Source organism: Echinops telfairi, unplaced genomic scaffold (assembly GCF_000313985.2).
Source record: "Echinops telfairi isolate 266 unplaced genomic scaffold, ASM31398v2 ScPeMD7_38;HRSCAF=143, whole genome shotgun sequence".
In the NCBI taxonomy this organism is placed as follows: domain Eukaryota; kingdom Metazoa; phylum Chordata; class Mammalia; order Afrosoricida; family Tenrecidae; genus Echinops; species Echinops telfairi.
In genome coordinates this window covers 1,805,556-1,824,625 of record NW_022103936.1, presented here as the reverse complement: position 1 = coordinate 1,824,625, position 19,070 = coordinate 1,805,556, and the positions used below count along the sequence as shown (strand labels likewise).

General features: G+C 38.7%; 1 protein-coding gene across 1 annotated transcript in view; it reads right to left on the bottom strand.

Moving 5' to 3' along the window:
* Positions 1 to 331: 331 nt before the first annotated feature.
* Positions 332 to 19,070, bottom strand: part of PRRG1 (proline rich and Gla domain 1) — a 102,598-nt gene continuing 83,859 nt past the window's right edge. The window contains exon 4 of the mRNA XM_004717247.2: positions 332 to 4,121. Within this exon, the coding sequence (XP_004717304.1) occupies positions 3,636 to 4,121 (486 nt within the window). The 3' untranslated portion in view covers positions 332 to 3,635. The remainder of the gene's footprint in view (positions 4,122 to 19,070) is intronic.

Here is a 19,070-nt window from a genome sequence, read left to right as displayed (position 1 = left end):
TAACACCACATTATCAGATCATCAGTCTTGAAGCCATCATTACCAACGAAACAAATACAGCACCTCTATTTGCACTGGTCAATAGACACACACACAAAAGAAATAAACAAAAAAGAGAAAGAGAAATCATTATATTTATTTTCAACAGATATACATAACTCATAGTGATATTCTGAGCAGGAAGGCACAAAGTGCCCATTCTAGAATTTCAGCCACAACCACTGCATATGGAGGCTTGTAACCTACTCAGATGAGGACCATAGTCTCTTCTTCCATTTAAATGCAAGCCAGTTGAGTCTATTTAGTCACCACATAAGAAAGGTACTAAATGTATTTTTCAAAAATAAACCTTTATTAAAAACGATCAAAGGTGAGTGTAATATCAATCAGGTAAGAAAGACAAAGCATACAAAATATATATTGTTCCAGTTAAGTCCCTTAATTATAACAAATGTTAAGAGACTCTTTTTATAAAACCAGATGGGGTAAAGATTTTTTTTTAACTCAAAATCCAAACCAACTAACCTGAACTAATGTTTCTTAAAGAAAGTGGTATTTTGTTTAGCCTATCACTGTCATATGCAAACCACTGTGAGCTTTGTAGCTGATGCCAGTTATCATTATGGGCGAGGCATTGATCAGTTTAAGCAAGCGCCGTTTGTTTCCAGGACCCACATTCTACTTATGCTGCAATTTAGATATCTCTAAGAAGCAACATGATAGCCAAGAATAGGAACTTAAAATGTAAAAATTGCAAGAATAAGTATTTAGGAATAGAACTTCTTGCTCCTTAATTTCATCCTGTGGTTCTCTCTCTCTCTCTTTTTTTCAAATCTCCAGACCACTTTTTCATCTTAAAATTTACTGGGGATCGAAACCTCAAAGTGCTTTCATTTATGTGGCTCATATCTATTCACAGTTACCACATTTGATAATAAAACAGAAAAAATATTTTTCAAATCCATTTTAAAATAATAAATCCATTACATGTTAACATAAATAATGTTGTTATGAAAAATAGCTATATTTTCTTTTTAAAAAAGGCTTCAGGAAAGAGTGACAGAGTGACATTGTTTTACATTTCTATAACTTTTTTTTTTGGTGAAAATGTCAAATGTCTTTGTATTGTTATGAAAATAGTTTCCATTGGCCACATTTTGAATACTGCTGGTTTAGCCTAGTGCTCGACTAAGAAAAAAGTCCATATAATAGAAGTCTTAATTTTCATTTAAAAATAAACAGAAAATCTACGTATACACACATAAGTCACTAGTTTAGAAAAATCCCACATTCAGCTTTAACTAGGAGGCCAAAATGGCCACGCACTTATGGCCAAGTTCAAAACAACATTGACATTTCTGCTAAGACCAGAGGGAAGACCATAAAAGCCACAGAACCCATTTAACATACCGTATATACTCGTGTATAAGCCGAGTTCTTGAGCACATTTTTAATGCAGTTTTTATGGTAGTATTAGGTGCCTCGGCTGACATTCAGGTAGGTTTATACTCAAGTATATATGATACATGCCTTGGTTTCCTAACATTTCCGTAATCCTGCTTGGACTGGCTGTCTTCTCTAAATTGGCACAGCATTTGATGTAAAGAAGGGTAAGGGTTCAACTAATAGCCCACACATTCAGATTATGAACATGTTAGACATTTATGAAGCTCTAATTCTGACTATATGAAGGATCTGTTAAATTTTAGGGAAACTGAGGGGAGAAATTCATCCCAAAGCACTAGAGTAATAACATTACCACCTTACGCGCAGCTAGACTTCACATTTTACCAAGTACTTTCACACACACCATCCCATTTGACCCTTTTAAGCCCTTAGAGAAGGGCAGGAGAGATGGTATCATCCCTATTTTTGAGGTGAGGGACTTGAGGCTCAGAGATACAGGGTTTGCCCAATGTAACATGGCAAGTATGTGGCAGAACAAAATAATTTAGGTCATATGACTCTGAGTACAGGATTACCCCCAACGGTCTTCCTTCTTTCTTTGGTTCCAGGGAGTAGTGGGGGTAGGGATGGGGAAGAGGGGGTAGCAAGATGGAGGCAGGAGAGACTAAAACATTCAAAACTTGTATTCATTATTTTGCCTCATAAACCATTTTCTCCCAACACTAGGATGGCTTGGATTGGCACCGACATTTCCCTGAAAGGATCTAATGTATTTTCTACCAGTGAGTATATTATGGGACCTCATATGAAACTGCCTAAACTTTTCCTTTCTGAACCAATTTATGTAAGCAGTTCAATTATCTGTTCTCTCCATTCCAAGAGAAGAAGGGAAAAAAAAGAAAGCAAAGCTGATAAAAATACCTAAGGAAACAAACAATCATGAGGTCTAGATGGGGCTACAGTTAGGTTTAGTGTATATACCTGGCACAACACAGACATTGCAACCTTATCCACAAACAGGAGGGCAAAGTAAAAATGACAGTTCTTAATTTAATGGAAAGTTGCCTTCTAATCATCTTGAGGCAAAGACCTTAACCTAAACAAAAGCATTACTACATTAATCTCAAATATTGCATTCTAACTGAACTCTTAAGTGTTTGGAGAGACTGGTGGTAGGATAGAAAGTAACATTAGAGTAAAATGATAATGAAACAGTAAATAATTATTGCCACGTATGAGTAAGGAAGTCATCTGTCTCCATTCCCTGTCTCATACATATGATGTTGTTGGGTGCTGGCAAATTGATGTTCAGTTCATACAATCCCATGTGACAAAGTAGAAATGTCCCATCAAGTTTCCTAGGCTTCCTTTTTTACAGAAGCAGATGGCCGGGCTCTCCTGCAGAGCTGCTGGTTGGCTCAAACCACAAACTTTTCTGTTAGAGGCTGAGTGTTTAACCATTGGGCCACCAGGGCTCACTCTAGAATGGTTTCCTTGTCAAAGAAACCCCTCAATGAGGAGGTCACTACAAATGTCATGAGACATTCAAAGATGTGAGTCACACACTGCTCAATTTCCCGGGTGGTGGTTAATTATAAAACTTACCAAATGCTACAAATGACCAATGATTTTCTTGCTACGCACCTTGAGTTATCATTGACTGCTCATACTTTCTCTCTGCGATGTTTCTAAAATCGAGGTTTACTACATGCATTTTTTTTCCTTTTAACAAAAGCCAGTGAGAGAATTCATGCTAACTATATCTTATTTGCAAAATTGAACAGCATGTTACTGGCTATCTATTACACAAATTGATGGTGCCCCTTCCCCTAATTTTTGTGAGTAATGATCTCTATACAGGTGATTGAGATATAAGTTAATAGCTCTTTAAAAAAACTTGCATATATACTGTGTTGATACACACATGTATATATGCATTACATACATATAGATACACATACACACATATATCCATATAAGCGTCATTGCATTACATGAAGACCTCCATGAGTATGTTATTTTCTTCACGTGTCCACTAGCAAAATGCGCATAGATAAGGACTTTGTAACAAGAAACAAATATAAAGAAAATCAAATCGAAAATTGTGAAGTGGTATGCTGTAGGAGTCCAATAAAACAAGTCAATGCAAATTTATGTAGTGGTAAAGTGCTAGAAAGTTCTTTCATTAGTATTGTCAAAATGGTTAGAATATAAAGACCTTTGTGGCTTCACTTGATGGTGGTGACCACAGGCACCATTGCAATGGCACTGGCTGAGTTGGAGTTGATGATGTCCTCATACTCCGGGGGTGGGTCTAAATGAGGTTCTGTTTCACTCCTGCGAAGGGTCACCTGGCCGGTGGCCTCCTCATAGGTCGGTGGTGGGTCACAATTGGACAACCGAGTGGAGACAGAATCTGAGCGACCAACTACATATTCCAAAAAGCCTGGAGACAGCCCACTGCTGTCATACATTTCATCTGGTTGAGAAGGAGGAGTAATGATATTCAGGTGCTGAGGAAAAGGGATGTGGCCCTCAGTTACTGTCTGTCTGCGAGTTTTGTTTCTCAAGAAGCATCGCCAGATTAGAAAAATGACAAGGAGGATGATGAAGAGGCCAAAGATTAACGGAAAGGTCAGGTAAAACTGAAACCAGTCACTACCTCGGTTACTCTCCCCTTGGTGTGCTTTGCTGTACGTGTTCCAAAACTCCTTCTGAAATACAAAATAAATCAGAAATTAGTAAGATGAAAAGGTTGGAAATATCAGATTCCCAAATGTCAACTTTCAATGAACATGAACAACAAAGCCCAAACCAAATTTGTTGATTATAGAGCTGCTTGAACATACAACATGCACTTTACAGTCACTGCAACATCGACCTCAAGTCAAGGCCTCTGTTCTAAGCTTTACATTTAACTAATTACTTTTCACGTTCACTATATATCCATTGCCATCAAGTCAGCTCTGAAACATTGCAGAGCTTCTTAAACACTCTGCACTAGAGACCACTTTTCACCCAGGTATACACAAATATATGAAATAAGTATGTAAGTCAAACACAACTTTTAATGAAGTGAATGATTAGTACTGTGAAGTACAACATCTAACTTTAGTGATTTTTTTTTACTACAAGTGCATGAATCAAACGATTCAGTCTTTTCAAATAATATACTTTTTGGAAATTGCTATTGTTTTTTAACAAAATTTTACATAGTTGTACAAATATAAAGAAGATAACATTTGGCAAGTCAACAGTTTCATGTGTACATAATTCAATAAAACCAATGATGTCAATCATGTGCAACCATAACCAATATCCCTGTTGCCATGTTTTTTCCATTCCCATAAACAAAAACAATGAGCTCCTCCTTTTCCTATCCCTCCTCATACTGCTGATTACTTTTAAACTCTTAAGTCTATACCTTTGACTATTTTAGGGATTTCATATTAGTGAAATCATACAATGTCTGTTCTATGGCTCATTTCACTCAGTATAATGTTTTCAAGGTTTTTTCATGCTTTGGCATATATCAGGACTTAAGTTCTCTTTCTGACTAATATTTTATTGTACATACATACCATATTTTATTTATCCATTCATATGTTAATGGATAACAGGGTTGCTTCCAGCTTTAGCTATTTTCAAGAGTGCCACCATGAATATTGGTTTAAACTTGTCTGTTCCTGTTGCTGTTTTCAAGTCTCTTGGGTATATACATCTAAATGCTGAGTCATACTGTAGCTTCATATTTAACTTTTAAAGACACAGTCATGTTGTTTTCAAGAGTAGCTTCACTCTTCTGCATACCTAACAATGAGTTCCAATTTCCCTATACTCTTATTAATATGTTATTTTACATTTAAACATTTTAAGCTATTCTAGTGTGAGTGATATGGCATCTCATCATGATTTCTGTTTTATAGGGGTTCTATGAATTGGGACTAATTGGCTTTTTTGGTTAATGGATATGACACAGAGCATCTATCCATGTGATACTTAGCTATTGGTAAAATGTCTGATCAGGTCCTTTGCCCATTAATTGATTGAGTTGTTTCTCCATTTGTTGTTAAGTTACAGGAATCCTGCATATATTCAAGATACTAAGCCCTTATCTGAAATATGAAGGTATTACAAAAAGTTCATGGAAAAACTCAATTATCTTTTACCAACAAACTTCTTGAAGGGCCCTGTAAGCTTCCAAAGTTTAACTTCTTCTGTAGATTTTCTTCAATTTGCTCATAAAATCATAGGAGGAAAAAAGCATGAAATACAGATGTATGATACTTCCCAAAATTATTATGTGTTCCTAAAACTGCATACCAAAAACAAAAACTCAAAAAACCCTTTAAAGAATTGTCATCTTGAGGGTTGCCAAGTCTAACATTTTAATGATTATAATTATATATTAAAAACAAAATTTGACCAATGCATAAACATATGAAAAAGAAAAGTGACCTGTAGTTGTAACCATGGTATAAACACTGTAAGCATTTCGGTTTAAATCATTACAAATTTTATCTGCTCTTTCTCCCATATTTATCCTCAAAACACCAGAATGGCACTGGGTGGAGCAGAGCTTTCAAAGCACACTCCGCCCCCCCCCCCCCTACGTGAGCATCAAGCAACTCATTCTGAGTTAGTGTACCCTGTGGCGTCGCCTGGGAAGGTTCTCTCTGGTCACAGTGAATTTTTTGTGATGGCCAATTTAAGTGACTGCATGTCATCAATCGACCGACTATTAAGTTTTGTTTCTTGCTCAGAAAAAATGTCACAGAAACTGCTGATTGAGACAAACCTAGTTCTAGATGTCCAACAACTTCTCAAACAGATGAAAATATCAACTTGTAGTCCATTTGGAGTTCATTCCAGTAGGTCACACTGTTAATCAAGCTTTCTATTTAGAGATTCTGAGAAGACTGCCTAACAGTATGCAACAAAAAAGGCCTGATTTTTCACAACAATGCACCAACTCACCCAGCCATCTCATTGTGCCAGTTTTTGTGAAAAACAAAAGCATGCCTCTCTTGTCCCATGTGCCTTACTCACCTGATCTCAGTTCATGCAACTTGTTTTTGTTTCCGCGAATGACAAGGGAGAATAAAAGGATAGCGATTTCACACCAAGGGCTCAAGTAGAAAGAAAATGTTTTGAAAACGATGATGGCAACAAATGTGCAAATGTGCTTGACACAATTGATTTATGTATGAATTGTGATAAGAGTTGTATGAGCCCCCAATAAAATTTTTTTTAAAAATTTAAATATATAGCTTTGAAAAAAAATTCCAGTTTTAGGGGGTTACATCGTTGTATACCATCTCATGAGCTCAACCCTAAATAAAACTACATTCTTTATCAATCTGTAATCAAACAGAACTGGAAAGTTGTAATCAAATTTTGAATAATATGCTTATGATTTGCCTACACATTGTCTGATGAATAGATAATTACTTTATCTCCAGATAGAATTTTTCCATTTTTCTTACATTCCCTACCCAGATCACCACTTCTTTCAACTTACTTAACAATATCAATAAAAAGAAGTGGTTTCCACATAATTACACAATGAAGCCAGAGATAAAAATCAATAAAAATATTTTGTTGTTGTTGTTTTTTTATAATCATTTTATTAGGGGCTCATACAACTCATCACAATCTGTACATACGTCATCTGTGTCCAGCACTTTAGTACATATGTTGACTTCATCATTCTTACGACGCCCACTTTCCACTTGAGCCCTTGGTGTCAGCTCATTTTACCCCCTCCCTCCCTGCTCCCCCCGAACCCCCAATAATTTAGGACAGATGAACCCCCCAGGACCAGTGGAGAGAGTGGTGATGGCGGGAGGGTGGAGGGAAGGAGAGGGAGAAAGGGGGAACAGAGGACTAGGTCTACATGTGGCCTCCTTCCTGGGGAAAGCACAGCGGAGAAGTGGGTGAGGGAGATGTGGGATGGGGTAAGATTTGATAAAAATGTATTTAATATTATCCCCGTTACTTAGTGATAATCAAGTATTAATAAGATATATGAATAGGACTATTTTATCCAAGTATGGCTTGTATAGACCACTTTGTTTGGTCTCTTTGGCATGCTGGGAAATAAAACATTTACAGATTTTCTGTTTTCCTTGGCAGAAAACTTTTAACTAAAATTATATTTAATAAGGATTAAAAACAAACTTTCAGCAAAAATGGACTTACAAAACCAAATTTCATTTTCCCCATAGTAACTCACCACACCCAATGTGACGGATAATTTTATGTCAATTAGAAGATATATACAAATATAGGGGTAGTATCCAACCTAATAGGTCACGTCTTGATGGTACCTGCTTGGGGGTGTGGCCTTCGGATAAGGAGGACCCTGGAAACCTCCCCCTCTCTCTACCTATCTCCTTTCTGTGTGCTGGCCACCCAGAGAGCTGCCAGAGCCCTGCCATGTTTCCCTGGACCCTGATCACTGAGCCTTTGCACCAACTGGCTTGTGATCTTCCTGCCTTCTGCATCAATACATGTGACTAAATGAGTCTGAATAGAGACTTAAGGACTAGTATCAGGCTTACAGACTTGAGTTGGACTGGGCTGGGGATGCTTTCTTGACATACAATAAATCTCTTTCTTACACACACACACACACACATATATATATATCATATATATATATAAATATATATATATAATATATATATAAATATATATAATATATATATATATGTGTGTGTGTGTGTGTGTGTGTGTGTCACGGGCACATTTTGATACCTAGGGAGTGGGGTATTAGAAAAACAAATCATGAAAGGCAGAGTGGAGTCTTGTCTGACCTCTGCCTTATAGCAATTTTTCTTCTTTGGCTAGCCTGAGGTCAGCTATGGCCACAAATGCAGTTTACTAAGTTGTTTCCTGGAAAGGGTATGGAAAGTGAAGGTTTTAATTCTTAGAAAATTGTCTTTGGTTATTCCTAACTCAAATGGTGCATATGAAGGTGCTGGATGTTCATTTGTACCTGGGGAGTGAGCAGAATGGTGAAAACACCTCTTAAACTTCTTTAAGGCAAGAGCCATACTGTTTAGTCAAAATGGTTGTCAGGAGACCCAGTGCCCATCTCTAGACAACTGGACATACCTTGCAGAGGGGTAGTGGGGAGGAGATGAGTCACTTAGGGTACAGCATAACAATAATGAAACCCACAACCTTCCTCTAGTTCTTAAACGCTTCCTCCCCACAACTACCAGGACCCCAATTCTGCCTTGCAGACCTGGTTAGACCAGATGATGCACAGCGGTACAGATGGGAATTGGAAACGCAGGGAATCTAGGACAGATGAACCTCTCAGGACCAGGGGTGACAGTGGCGATACCAGGAGGGAAGGGGGGTGTAGAAAGGGGGAATTGATCACAGGGAGCTACATATAACCTCCTCTCTGGGAGACGGGCAGCAGAGGGGTGGGTGAAGGGAGACACCGGACAGTGTAATATAAGATACAATAATAATTTATAAATTATCAAGGGTGCATGGGGGAGAGGGGAGGAGGAAGGGAAGGGGAGGGGGGAAAAAGGAAAATGAGCTGATTCTGGGAACCCAAGAGGAAAGCGAATTTTGGGAATAATGAGGGCAACAAATATATAGAAGTGCTTTACACAATTGATCTATGTATTGTGATGAATTGTATGAGCCCCAATAAATTGATTAAAAAAAATGGTTGTCAGAAGGCCAGTCCCTGGATGATGCAGCCAGAGGCTTAAGGACATATGCATATGAATGGGATAGTTTAGATAAGAAAAGATTGAATTTGATTATTTTAACAATTGTGTTTAGGATCTGGCAGTACTAGGGTTACACTTATTTCTTCTACCTATTGTTATTGATATAATGGGTGACAGAAATGATTACTATGAAGTATGAATAGAGTTTGTAAACCCACTGCCTTCATCATTAAATTGGATCTGTTAAATGGGTATAGGAATTGCCTGTAAAGAATGCTTAGAGAGGGTAAGCACCATCCAGTGCCTTGGTGCTCAGGATATTTGCATTTGAAAAGACTTGCCACTAAAGTTGTTAGCAGACTGCAGGGGAAAAAATTATCTATTAGCTTTTTGAATTTTGAACTGGCAGTTTGGTCCAGAAGCTGGACAGATCTGTAGCAATGAACTCCCCTCTACTAGTAGTTACATATCTTTATGTCAACTTGAAGATATATAAAAGTGTAGGGATGATATCCAACCTCTCAGTCAGGTCACAGCCTGATGGTGCCTCCTCCTTATAGGTGTGGCCCAGGGGATCTCCTCTCCCTCTACATTCACCTTCCTGCTTGCTGGCTGGCCCCTGAGAGCTGTCAGAGCCCTGTGATGTTTTGATGTTTACATGGATCTGTGAGACTTTGCACCCTGACCTATGATCATCCTGCCTTCTGCATCATTGCTTGTGGCTATGTACACCTGAAAAGGGATTTATGGACTAGTATTGGACTTGGGAACTTGTTGGACTGGGCTGGGATGATTTCTTGATATAAAGCTCTTTCTTACACATGTATAAATGTCACTAGATTTATTTCTATAGTCAACCGGGCCTAACACACAGCAATGTTGGAAATATCATGCCTCTTCCCAAATGATGAAATGAAGCCCTGAGTGGTTAAATAACCATAAACTCAGGGTTAACTTGTAAATCGTAGAGACTTGTTTTGAACCAAAGAGGAGTAGTATCAGAGCAAATCCACAAATTGGTGATAAATGGAATTAAACAATAATGGATCTTTTTTCAGCCCCCTCTTATTTCTTTTTTAATCATTTTATTGGGGGCTCGTACAACTCATCACAATCCATACATCCACCCATTGTGTCAAGCACATTTGTACATTGGTTGCCATCATTATTTTCAAAACATTTTCTTTCTACTTGAGCCCTTGGTATCAGCTCATTTTTCTCTTCCCTCCCCCACCCACCCTCCCTCATGAACCCCTGATAATTTATAAACTGTTATTATTTTTCCATGTCTTACATTGACCAAGTCTCCCTTCACCCACTTTTCTGTTGTCCATACCTCCGGGAGAGGGTTACAGGTAGATCATTGTGATCTGTTCCCCCTTTCTCCCCCCACCTTCCCCTCACCTTTCTGGTATGGCTACTCTCAATATTGGTCCTAAGGGGTTTAGCTGTCCTGGATTCCGTGTTTCCATCTCTTATCTGTACCCATGTGCATGCTGTGATCTAGTCAGATTTGTAAGGTAGAATTGGGGTCATGATAGTGGAGGGAAGAAGCATTAAAGAACTAGAGGAAAGTTGCATGTTTTATCAGTGCTATACTGCATCCTGAGTGGCTCATCTTCTCCCCGTGATCCTTCTGTAATGGGACTTCCAATTGTCTAAAGATGGGCTTTGGGTCTCCACTCTGCACTCCCCCCTCATTGACAATGATATGATTTTTCGTTCTGGTTCTTTAATGCCCGATACCTGATCTTATCAACACCTCGTGACCGCACAGACTGGTGTGCTTCTTCCATGTGGGCTTTGCTGCTTCTAAGCTAGATGGCCGCTTGTTTATCTTCAAGCTTTTCAGACTACAGACGCTGTATCTTTTGATAGTCAGGCACCATCAGCTTTCTTCATCACATTTGCTTATCCACATGCTTTATCTTCAGCCCTCTTATTTCAAGAGCAAATAATTTTAAAATGTTGCCTTTTTGAGGAAATGACTGCAGTGGTTGATAAATTATGCATATAGGGGAGCAAGATTCTATAATAACTGACACATTTTAGATCAGTCTTAAATGTAATGTGAAGAAAAGGGGCATTAAAGAGTCTCAGCAGTTTTAAGCCAGGCTAAAATTACACAAATTCAATGCAAAGGTGCCTAAGAAGTCTGACAACCATTTTAGAGGGAGGATATTGGCGAAGAGTCTGTTTCACCACTCAAAACCCAAATCCAACTCACTGCCATTTAGTTGATTCTGGCTAGTAGCAATCCTGTGTAGTTTTGGAGACTTTAAATCTTCACAGGAGCAGACAGTCTCTTCTTTCTGTTGCAGAGAGACTGGTGGTTAAACCACCAACCATGGCACTAGCAGCACCAACACTTACCTCCCAGCACCTTCAGAGCTCCTGTTTCACCACAGAAATCAATACAGTTCAGAATTCATCAGAGACTTTGTTCCCTTTTTATAAAATGTGTACTTTTCTGTTTGGACTTCTCTCACTAGCATTTATGAACAGAATGTGAGTGTCAAGGCCTGAAGGATTCTCTTCACAATTGGAGAGAGTAGGGGGTTTCACAATCTTTCATGAATTAACTCAGACCCAACTAGTGAAACTTGGAAGTGGATGACTGTCCCAATGAGTTTCTATTGCTCTGGAGGGCAAAACAGAAGGTGTGTACAGCATTTTGTGTGGCTTTTGCCTTTTCTGGAACAACTACAGCAGGAAAAGAAGGAACAACTCACTTTAAGAGACCACAGACTAAAACCACAATTCTAATTAAATTAGGGTATTCTACCCAAGGAAGTTGTAAAACCAGCAGTTTTCCAAAATGTTTAGATCCCTTCAGAACCAGGGAGATAATTTAGGGAAAAATGAGTGGATTTACACAAGTCACTTAAATCTTGGTAATGAACTCTTCTATAAAATAAGAATAAAGATTTAACTTCTGGAGTAAATAGAAAATTTATAAAGTATAAAGCACTATAAGAGGCAGTTTCAAGAAGCTCGAAGGAAGGTGAAAAGACAATAAAATTTTTCCAAATATTTTCAATCCCCTTCATATAAAGAGGATATTACATGGCCACTAGTAAGGTATGAATGCAAGGAGGCCTAGTGGTGTAGCACGTTATGCCTGGTGCTGCTAATTGTGAGGTCAGCAGTTCGAAGTACCAGTAGCTCCACAGGAGAAAGGATGAGATTTTCTATTCCTGTAACAATTTATAGCCTCGGAATCCCAAAGGGAGAGTACTGCTCTGTCCTACAGGGTCATTGTATTTTAGAATCAACTCAATGGTAATGAATTTGTACTTCTTTCATTTTTTTAAAAATGTAGAGAACACATATATAATGCTTATAAATAATGGGAAGCATTATCTATGTTGGGCAGGAGTTCTAGTTCATTTAATATTATTATCAGTTGAAGACAACCTATTAGGAAGAAGAAAAAATGGCAAAGTTTTATAGTCACTTATCTAAATTAATCAGATTATTTCTTTGCAAAGTGGCACATGGTTACATAAAATAAAAGCTCTTTAATTCAGATGTAATGTGAAATCTGTTAAAGTCTGGATTCAGACCTCTCCCTTAGCTCTAGATTAATTTTCTACTACCTGCAGGACATTATTCTTGATGTTTACCAGGAATCTCAGATATTATCAAATAAGCCTTCCTACCCAATAGCACTACTAGTAACACAGAACTCAAGTCCAAATCACACAAAAAAAGATTGTATTCCCCATCCCCCATTAAGTAGTTCCAGTTCATTCTGTTGATGAGTCCAAAATCTATCTGGAATTTCGCTCTCTCTCTCTTCATTTTCTCAAGCACCACCATAGTTCAAGCCACTGCCATCTCGCACCTACAACACTCTCCCTGTCCCATATTCTTGAAAGCAGCAGTGAGACTATTCTATTTTATATTCAAATCAAATTAGAATTTATAGTTTTTTGCTCTTCTACTGAATTAAATCTCACCCCCCCCCACCCTGCCCCCTCATCTTTGGTAGCAAGTTGGTTTATTTGTAGAAGTGGTCTAAATGAAAAAAAATATTAGTGGATATTTTGCAACTGTAATGCAGCAAGAGAACACATCAAAGTCCTATGAGGGAGAGGTTAGACATAGCTCCACTCTCCCAACTTCTTCATCATTTCTGCATGCAACCTTTGCTGCATGTAACTATCTACTTCTCTGCTGGTTGGTTCTATGACCATACTGCAATTCAGTGGTTAATTACAGAAGTAAACTGTTACAACTTAGGACCTGGTTCAGAAAGCATGAAGTTTGAAAGTCTCCTCCAAGGTGGAGAGCAAACTCCTCCCTTCCCTTCTTTAGCACAGGGCAGCTGTCGGTCTTGCTAACAGACCCCTTTGGTATATGCACACCTCTCTGCCTTTGATGTCTATTGAGTTCGCCTCTCTGCTGCTACCTGTCCCAACTCATGGCCAGTTGAGCAGCCTGCTCATCAATCCTAGCTGCTTTCTTTGCAGATTCTTGCCACTAGACTCCCTTGGGGGGGGGGGGGTTTGCAGGGTTTCAAAGGCTACTCGCCTTCTTCAGTGTTACAGCTCTTGACCTTCTTGGGGGGGGGGTTCTCTTCTTCCCTCCCTGTCTCTCTCCCTACCTCTGTTGTGTTGGTAGATTAAAAGAGCAAAACTCCTAGTCAGTTTCAAGGTATGGTGCTTACAGCAGGACCAGTTTAAATTTGCCAGAAGGTTGGTGCAACACACCCAAATTTTAAGATCAGAGCAAACAACACATTTTGGTACCACCTCATTTTACTGGAATAAATGGCATCCTGGAAGAGGAAAAAAAAAAGGTAAGTGAATGTGTTGTAGCTGCAACTACAACCACCCCATCCCACCCACCTTGCTTATACTCATCATCAAACCCACTGAGGAAGAATCACTTCTAGATCATATGGACTCTACAGGACAGAGAAGAAGTGGCTCTTAGGATTTCTAAGGCCGTAATTCTTACTAAAGCAGACAGACTGCTCCATCTTGCTCTCCATATGAGAGGCTAGTGGATTCAAACCCCAAACCTTAACACCCCAACTCTAAGCTGATTGCTTAACTGGAGGAACCCCCAAGCTCCTGATGTAAAATAAGATAAATTTTGTGTTCTCTAGGCTCCTATGAAATATATTTTCCCTCTCTCCACCTGTGGAGGCCCCTAGCTGCCTAAGGGTGGGGTTGGGGGGATCCAGCCATTCCTTTTCCTGGAGACCTGCAGGGAGACTTACCACATTCTTCAAATTTAGGAGTGTTCCACACACAATATTGATCAGGAGACAAATCTAACTCTGGAAACCAATGTATTTTATTGGAAAAAATAGCAGATTTGATAGAGAAAAAGGAAGTTGAAATCTTGCAATTGCATCTGTTTTCTGTCTCCTCAAAGTCTCCTGCTGTTTCATCACTGCTCTACGTTGGGATCCCCATCCAGACCAGTAATTCACAGTGTTCGGACTGTCACCTTGGAGATTAAGCAGGGATCATAGACAGTAGTGTTTATTGCCCAGTTAAGTGGGGGTGAGAAAAGGTCACAGTGGGACAAGGACAATTGATCTACCTTTCAAAGAGTCGCTCTTTCATCTCCCAGTTGACCCAGAACCCTCTCCAGTGCTTTTCCTTAGTTGACTCTTTTTTTTTGAAATTTCTCTGAAAGTGTTCAGTTTTCTATTACAGAAAGATAGCATCTAGTTTTTCTACTTCCCTTGAATTCCTTAGATGACTGTTTCCTGCCTGGTATTGATGTCTTTTCTTTGTGTGTATAATTTTTGTGTTTAATCCAACACTATGACTCAATTACATTTTTTTTACTTCTAAAATTGAAAGTGTTTATTTTTTAAATATGCAATATATTCACATGGTCTAAAACCCACACAGCTCTCTCTGCAGGCAACCTATGGGGGTAGTGTTGCCTTTAATACACAGAAATGTATTCTCTCACAGTTTAGGAGGCTAGAAGTTCAGATTCACATGGTATCAGCTATAGAGGAAGGCCTACTTTGTTACTCTTTGTCTCCATCCAACACCTGTCAGTTTGGCATCTTTTGGAGATCTCCATGTGTCTTGGCATCCGTCTTCCCTGGGTCTAAGTGGTTTGCAGCTCAGGGACCCTGATTACAAAGTACATGCTCCATTCTTTGCTCTTCTTTCTTGGTGGTAGTATGCATCCCCCGCTCTGCTTAATCATCTATCCTTTTTTATCTTGTAAGACAAGCCACGCCCCAGGAAAATTCTCTGAATATTGTATCAGGTCGATGCAGGGATTGTGTTATATCCCACCCTTATTCCTCTTACAATTGATTGACTTATCAAATCGTGGGGCAGGGGGGATCATCACAAAACTGTCCCCAAATTGAGAATCATGGCCCATCCAGGTGACATGTTTTGGGGGGATATAATTCCATCCATGAATAAGCAGGAATAAAAAGAAGAACAAAAGGGAAAAATAATAGTCAAGAGATGGATGAGAAGACACTTGAAGTCATATTCTTTAGAATCACATCTTCTTATGTACACACGGAACCCTTATCAAGAATGGTCATGCTCTGGGTTGCTACACAAGGATAAAAGCCTTTAAAAAGGATTCAAGTAATATTAAACATGTCTCCTGACCACATTGGAATTAAAAGAATCTAGATAGATAGATAGATAGATAGATAGATAGATAGATAGATAGATAGATAGATAGATACAGATAATAGATATGTGAAGAAAATCCCCAAATATTGAGGAACTAATAAATCACTTCAAAACAAACCATGGGTCAAAGATGAAAAAAGGAGACTTCAAGATTACTTCAAACTGTATAAACGTGTAAACCAAACATGTCCACATTTGTGGTGGTAGCTAAAGCAGTTCTTAAGTAAAAGTTTACAACACTAAATTCTTCGGAAAAAATGTCTCAAAAAATCTAATTTTCCAACTTTAAGGCAGAAAACAAACCATACTCAAAGCATACAGAAGGAGTTAATGATAAAGATAGCAACAGAAACCAGTGAAAATATGTGTGTCTTAAAAACCAGTGAAAATATGTGTGTCTTAACATGGGGGATATCAATAAAATCCAAAGTCGGTTCTGTGACATTAAAAAAAAAGAATTCTTTAGATACACTTTTCAGGAAAAAGGAAGAAATGACACAAATTTCCATTATCAGGAATAAGAAAATAGTGCACTACAGAACTTGAAAAGGGATCTGTATTGCCATGACAGACTTAGACTCATCATGATTCATTCCCAGCAACTGGGAATTTTGTCACTGCCCAAATAGTAGGGTTCTCTTAGCAAGGAAGAACAAGTGAAGTGGCTGTGAAGTAGTTATCAATAGTGTCTGTAATAATAGTAATAGTGGTAATTCACAATCTTCATTAGCAGCACAGAATAAAATAATTAAGGCACGTACTTTCTGTTATGCCCAGGATTGTTGGTGGTGGTGCAACCAATGATCAGACAGCAATGATAAGAGGACCTCTAGGTTAAGGGAAGGGAGTGGAAGAGCGGCAAAGTACAGATGGTAGGGTGAATATACCATGAAAGAAAAAAAAATCTTTAAGTAAAATATACACTAAAATGATCAGGGGATAATTGTTTATTTGGGTGTCAGAGTTTTCCCTATATACAAATATTTAAAAATAGAAAATGGCAAAGTGGAATAGAGCCATTTCCATACAAAACTAACAAAATCAAGGTTTAAGAGGACATACTTTTTATTCTTTTTGTCCATCTTACTCATTAGTATGCACCTGTCTTTATATTACAATCTGCCCTTCAAAGTGATAAAAATAACAAAAGCGTAGAACTGAAAAATGTCATTAACTATGTTCACTATAACTCCTCACTGTTCCATCTCCTCTCCCTTATCTGACATCCCAAATTTGTCACGAAGCCTTATCAGTTTATTTAACTTAAAAATAGTTCCCTTGAAAATAATCTCAACATCAAACAAAATAATTTCATAATTTTCTAAAAGTTCTCAGTGACAGGAAATCTAAGCCTATCCCTATATTCCTTCCAAATTGGCCCAATTATATTGTAAATTCTAATAAAATTTGTTCTCTTTAAGACAGTCTGTCTTGATACCTGATCAGGTATAAGATATCAAAGAACAAAAAATCATATCATTGTGTGCTCACCTTCCTGATATGATCGCTGAAGACAAATGTGTGCATAAGCAAATGAGGTGATGAAAGTTTATCGTGCCTGGCTATCAAAAGATATAGCATCTGGGATCTTAACGGCTTGAAGGTAAACAAGCAGCCATCTACCGGAGAAGCAACAAAGCCCACATGGAAGAAGCACATCAGCCTGTGTGACCCCGAGGTGTCAAAGGGATCAGGTATCAGGCATCAAAGAACAAAAAATCATAATCATTGTAAATGAGGGGGAGTGCAGAGTGGAGACCCAAAGCCCATCTGTAGGTAACGGGACACGCCATTACAGAAGGGTCACGGGGAGGAGACGAGCCAGTCAGCGGGCAGTGCAGCAACAATGAAATATACAACTTTCCTCGAATTCTTAAATGCGCCCCCCCCCACTATCATGATTCCAATTCTACTTTACAAATCTGGCTAGACCAGAGGATGTACACTGGTACAGATAGGAACTGGAAGGGTAGCGATACTGGTGGGTGGAGGGAAGGTGGGGTAGAAAGAGGGAACTGATTATAAGGATCTACACATAACCTCCTCCCTGGGGGATGGACAATAGAAAAGTGGGTGAAGGGAGACGTCGGACAGTGTAAGAAATGACAAAATAATAATAGTTTATAAATTATCAAGGGTTCATGAGGGAGGGAAAGGGAGGGGGGAAATGAGGAGCTGATACCAAGGGCTTAAGTGGAGAGAATGATGAGGGCAACAAATGTACAAATGTGCTTGACACAATTGATGTATGTATGGATTGTGATAAGAGTGTATGAACCCCCAATAAAATGATTTTTTTAAAAAGACAGTCTGTCTTGTGCCTCACATGTGCCAGCTACCAGGTAAAATGGTGATGTATACTGAGTGAGGAACCCAAACCCACAAGTTTCAGTTCCGGTCAGATCTTGCACATATCATTGGTCTTTTTTTATACTCACAATAATCATTCAAAGATAGAAAAACTATCACCAATTTTTCCTGAACCAATGAGTGTTGTTCTAAAACATTTTGCAAATCCTAAAGCAGCTTTTCAAAATGACATCCAAGAGTAGATACCAACCACCATTTCTTCCTTAAGGGTTGTTAGTGGCAAAGTGATTTGCTCGTTGAGCTCCAAGGTCAGAGGCTGCGTGATCCTATAAAGATTTTCAGCCACAGAAACACAATGAGTTGGAATCAAATCAATGGCAGGGAGTTTGGGTTTGGGTTTGTATCTTCAAGCAGCATTCGGGAAATGAAGCAATGCATGCATCGGGCAGGTCTGTGGCAAAAGACCCCTTTAATGTTTTCATAATCAAAGATGTCACTTTAAAAATTAAGTTGCACCTCATTCAAGCCAGGAAATTCTCAACTGCCTTATATGCATGTGAAAACTAGATTGAAGAGGAACTGATGCATTTGAATTATGGCATTGGTGATTATTAAATACAGTATGGACTGCCAGAAGAACAAACAAATCTATGTTGGAAGAAGTACAGCCAGAATTCTCCTTAGCCAGGATGACAAGATTTTGCCTCATGTACTTTGGCCAGGAGTGACCCAATGCCAGAAGAAGGACATCATGCTTGGTACAGGGTCAGTGAAAAAGAGACAGATCCTCAATAATACTGACTGATAAAGAGGTTATACTAGTCTCAAACACCGCAACAATTTGCAGCTGGTATAGGACCAGGCATTGTTTCCCTCTGTTGTAGTTAAGTTCACTATGGGTCAGAACAGACTTTCTGGCATCTGACAACAACGCATTTTAAGCCAAGAGACTCACAAATATCAATAGAATGGTGGGAACACCACATTTGTGGTGGTAGCTAAAGCAGTTCTTAAG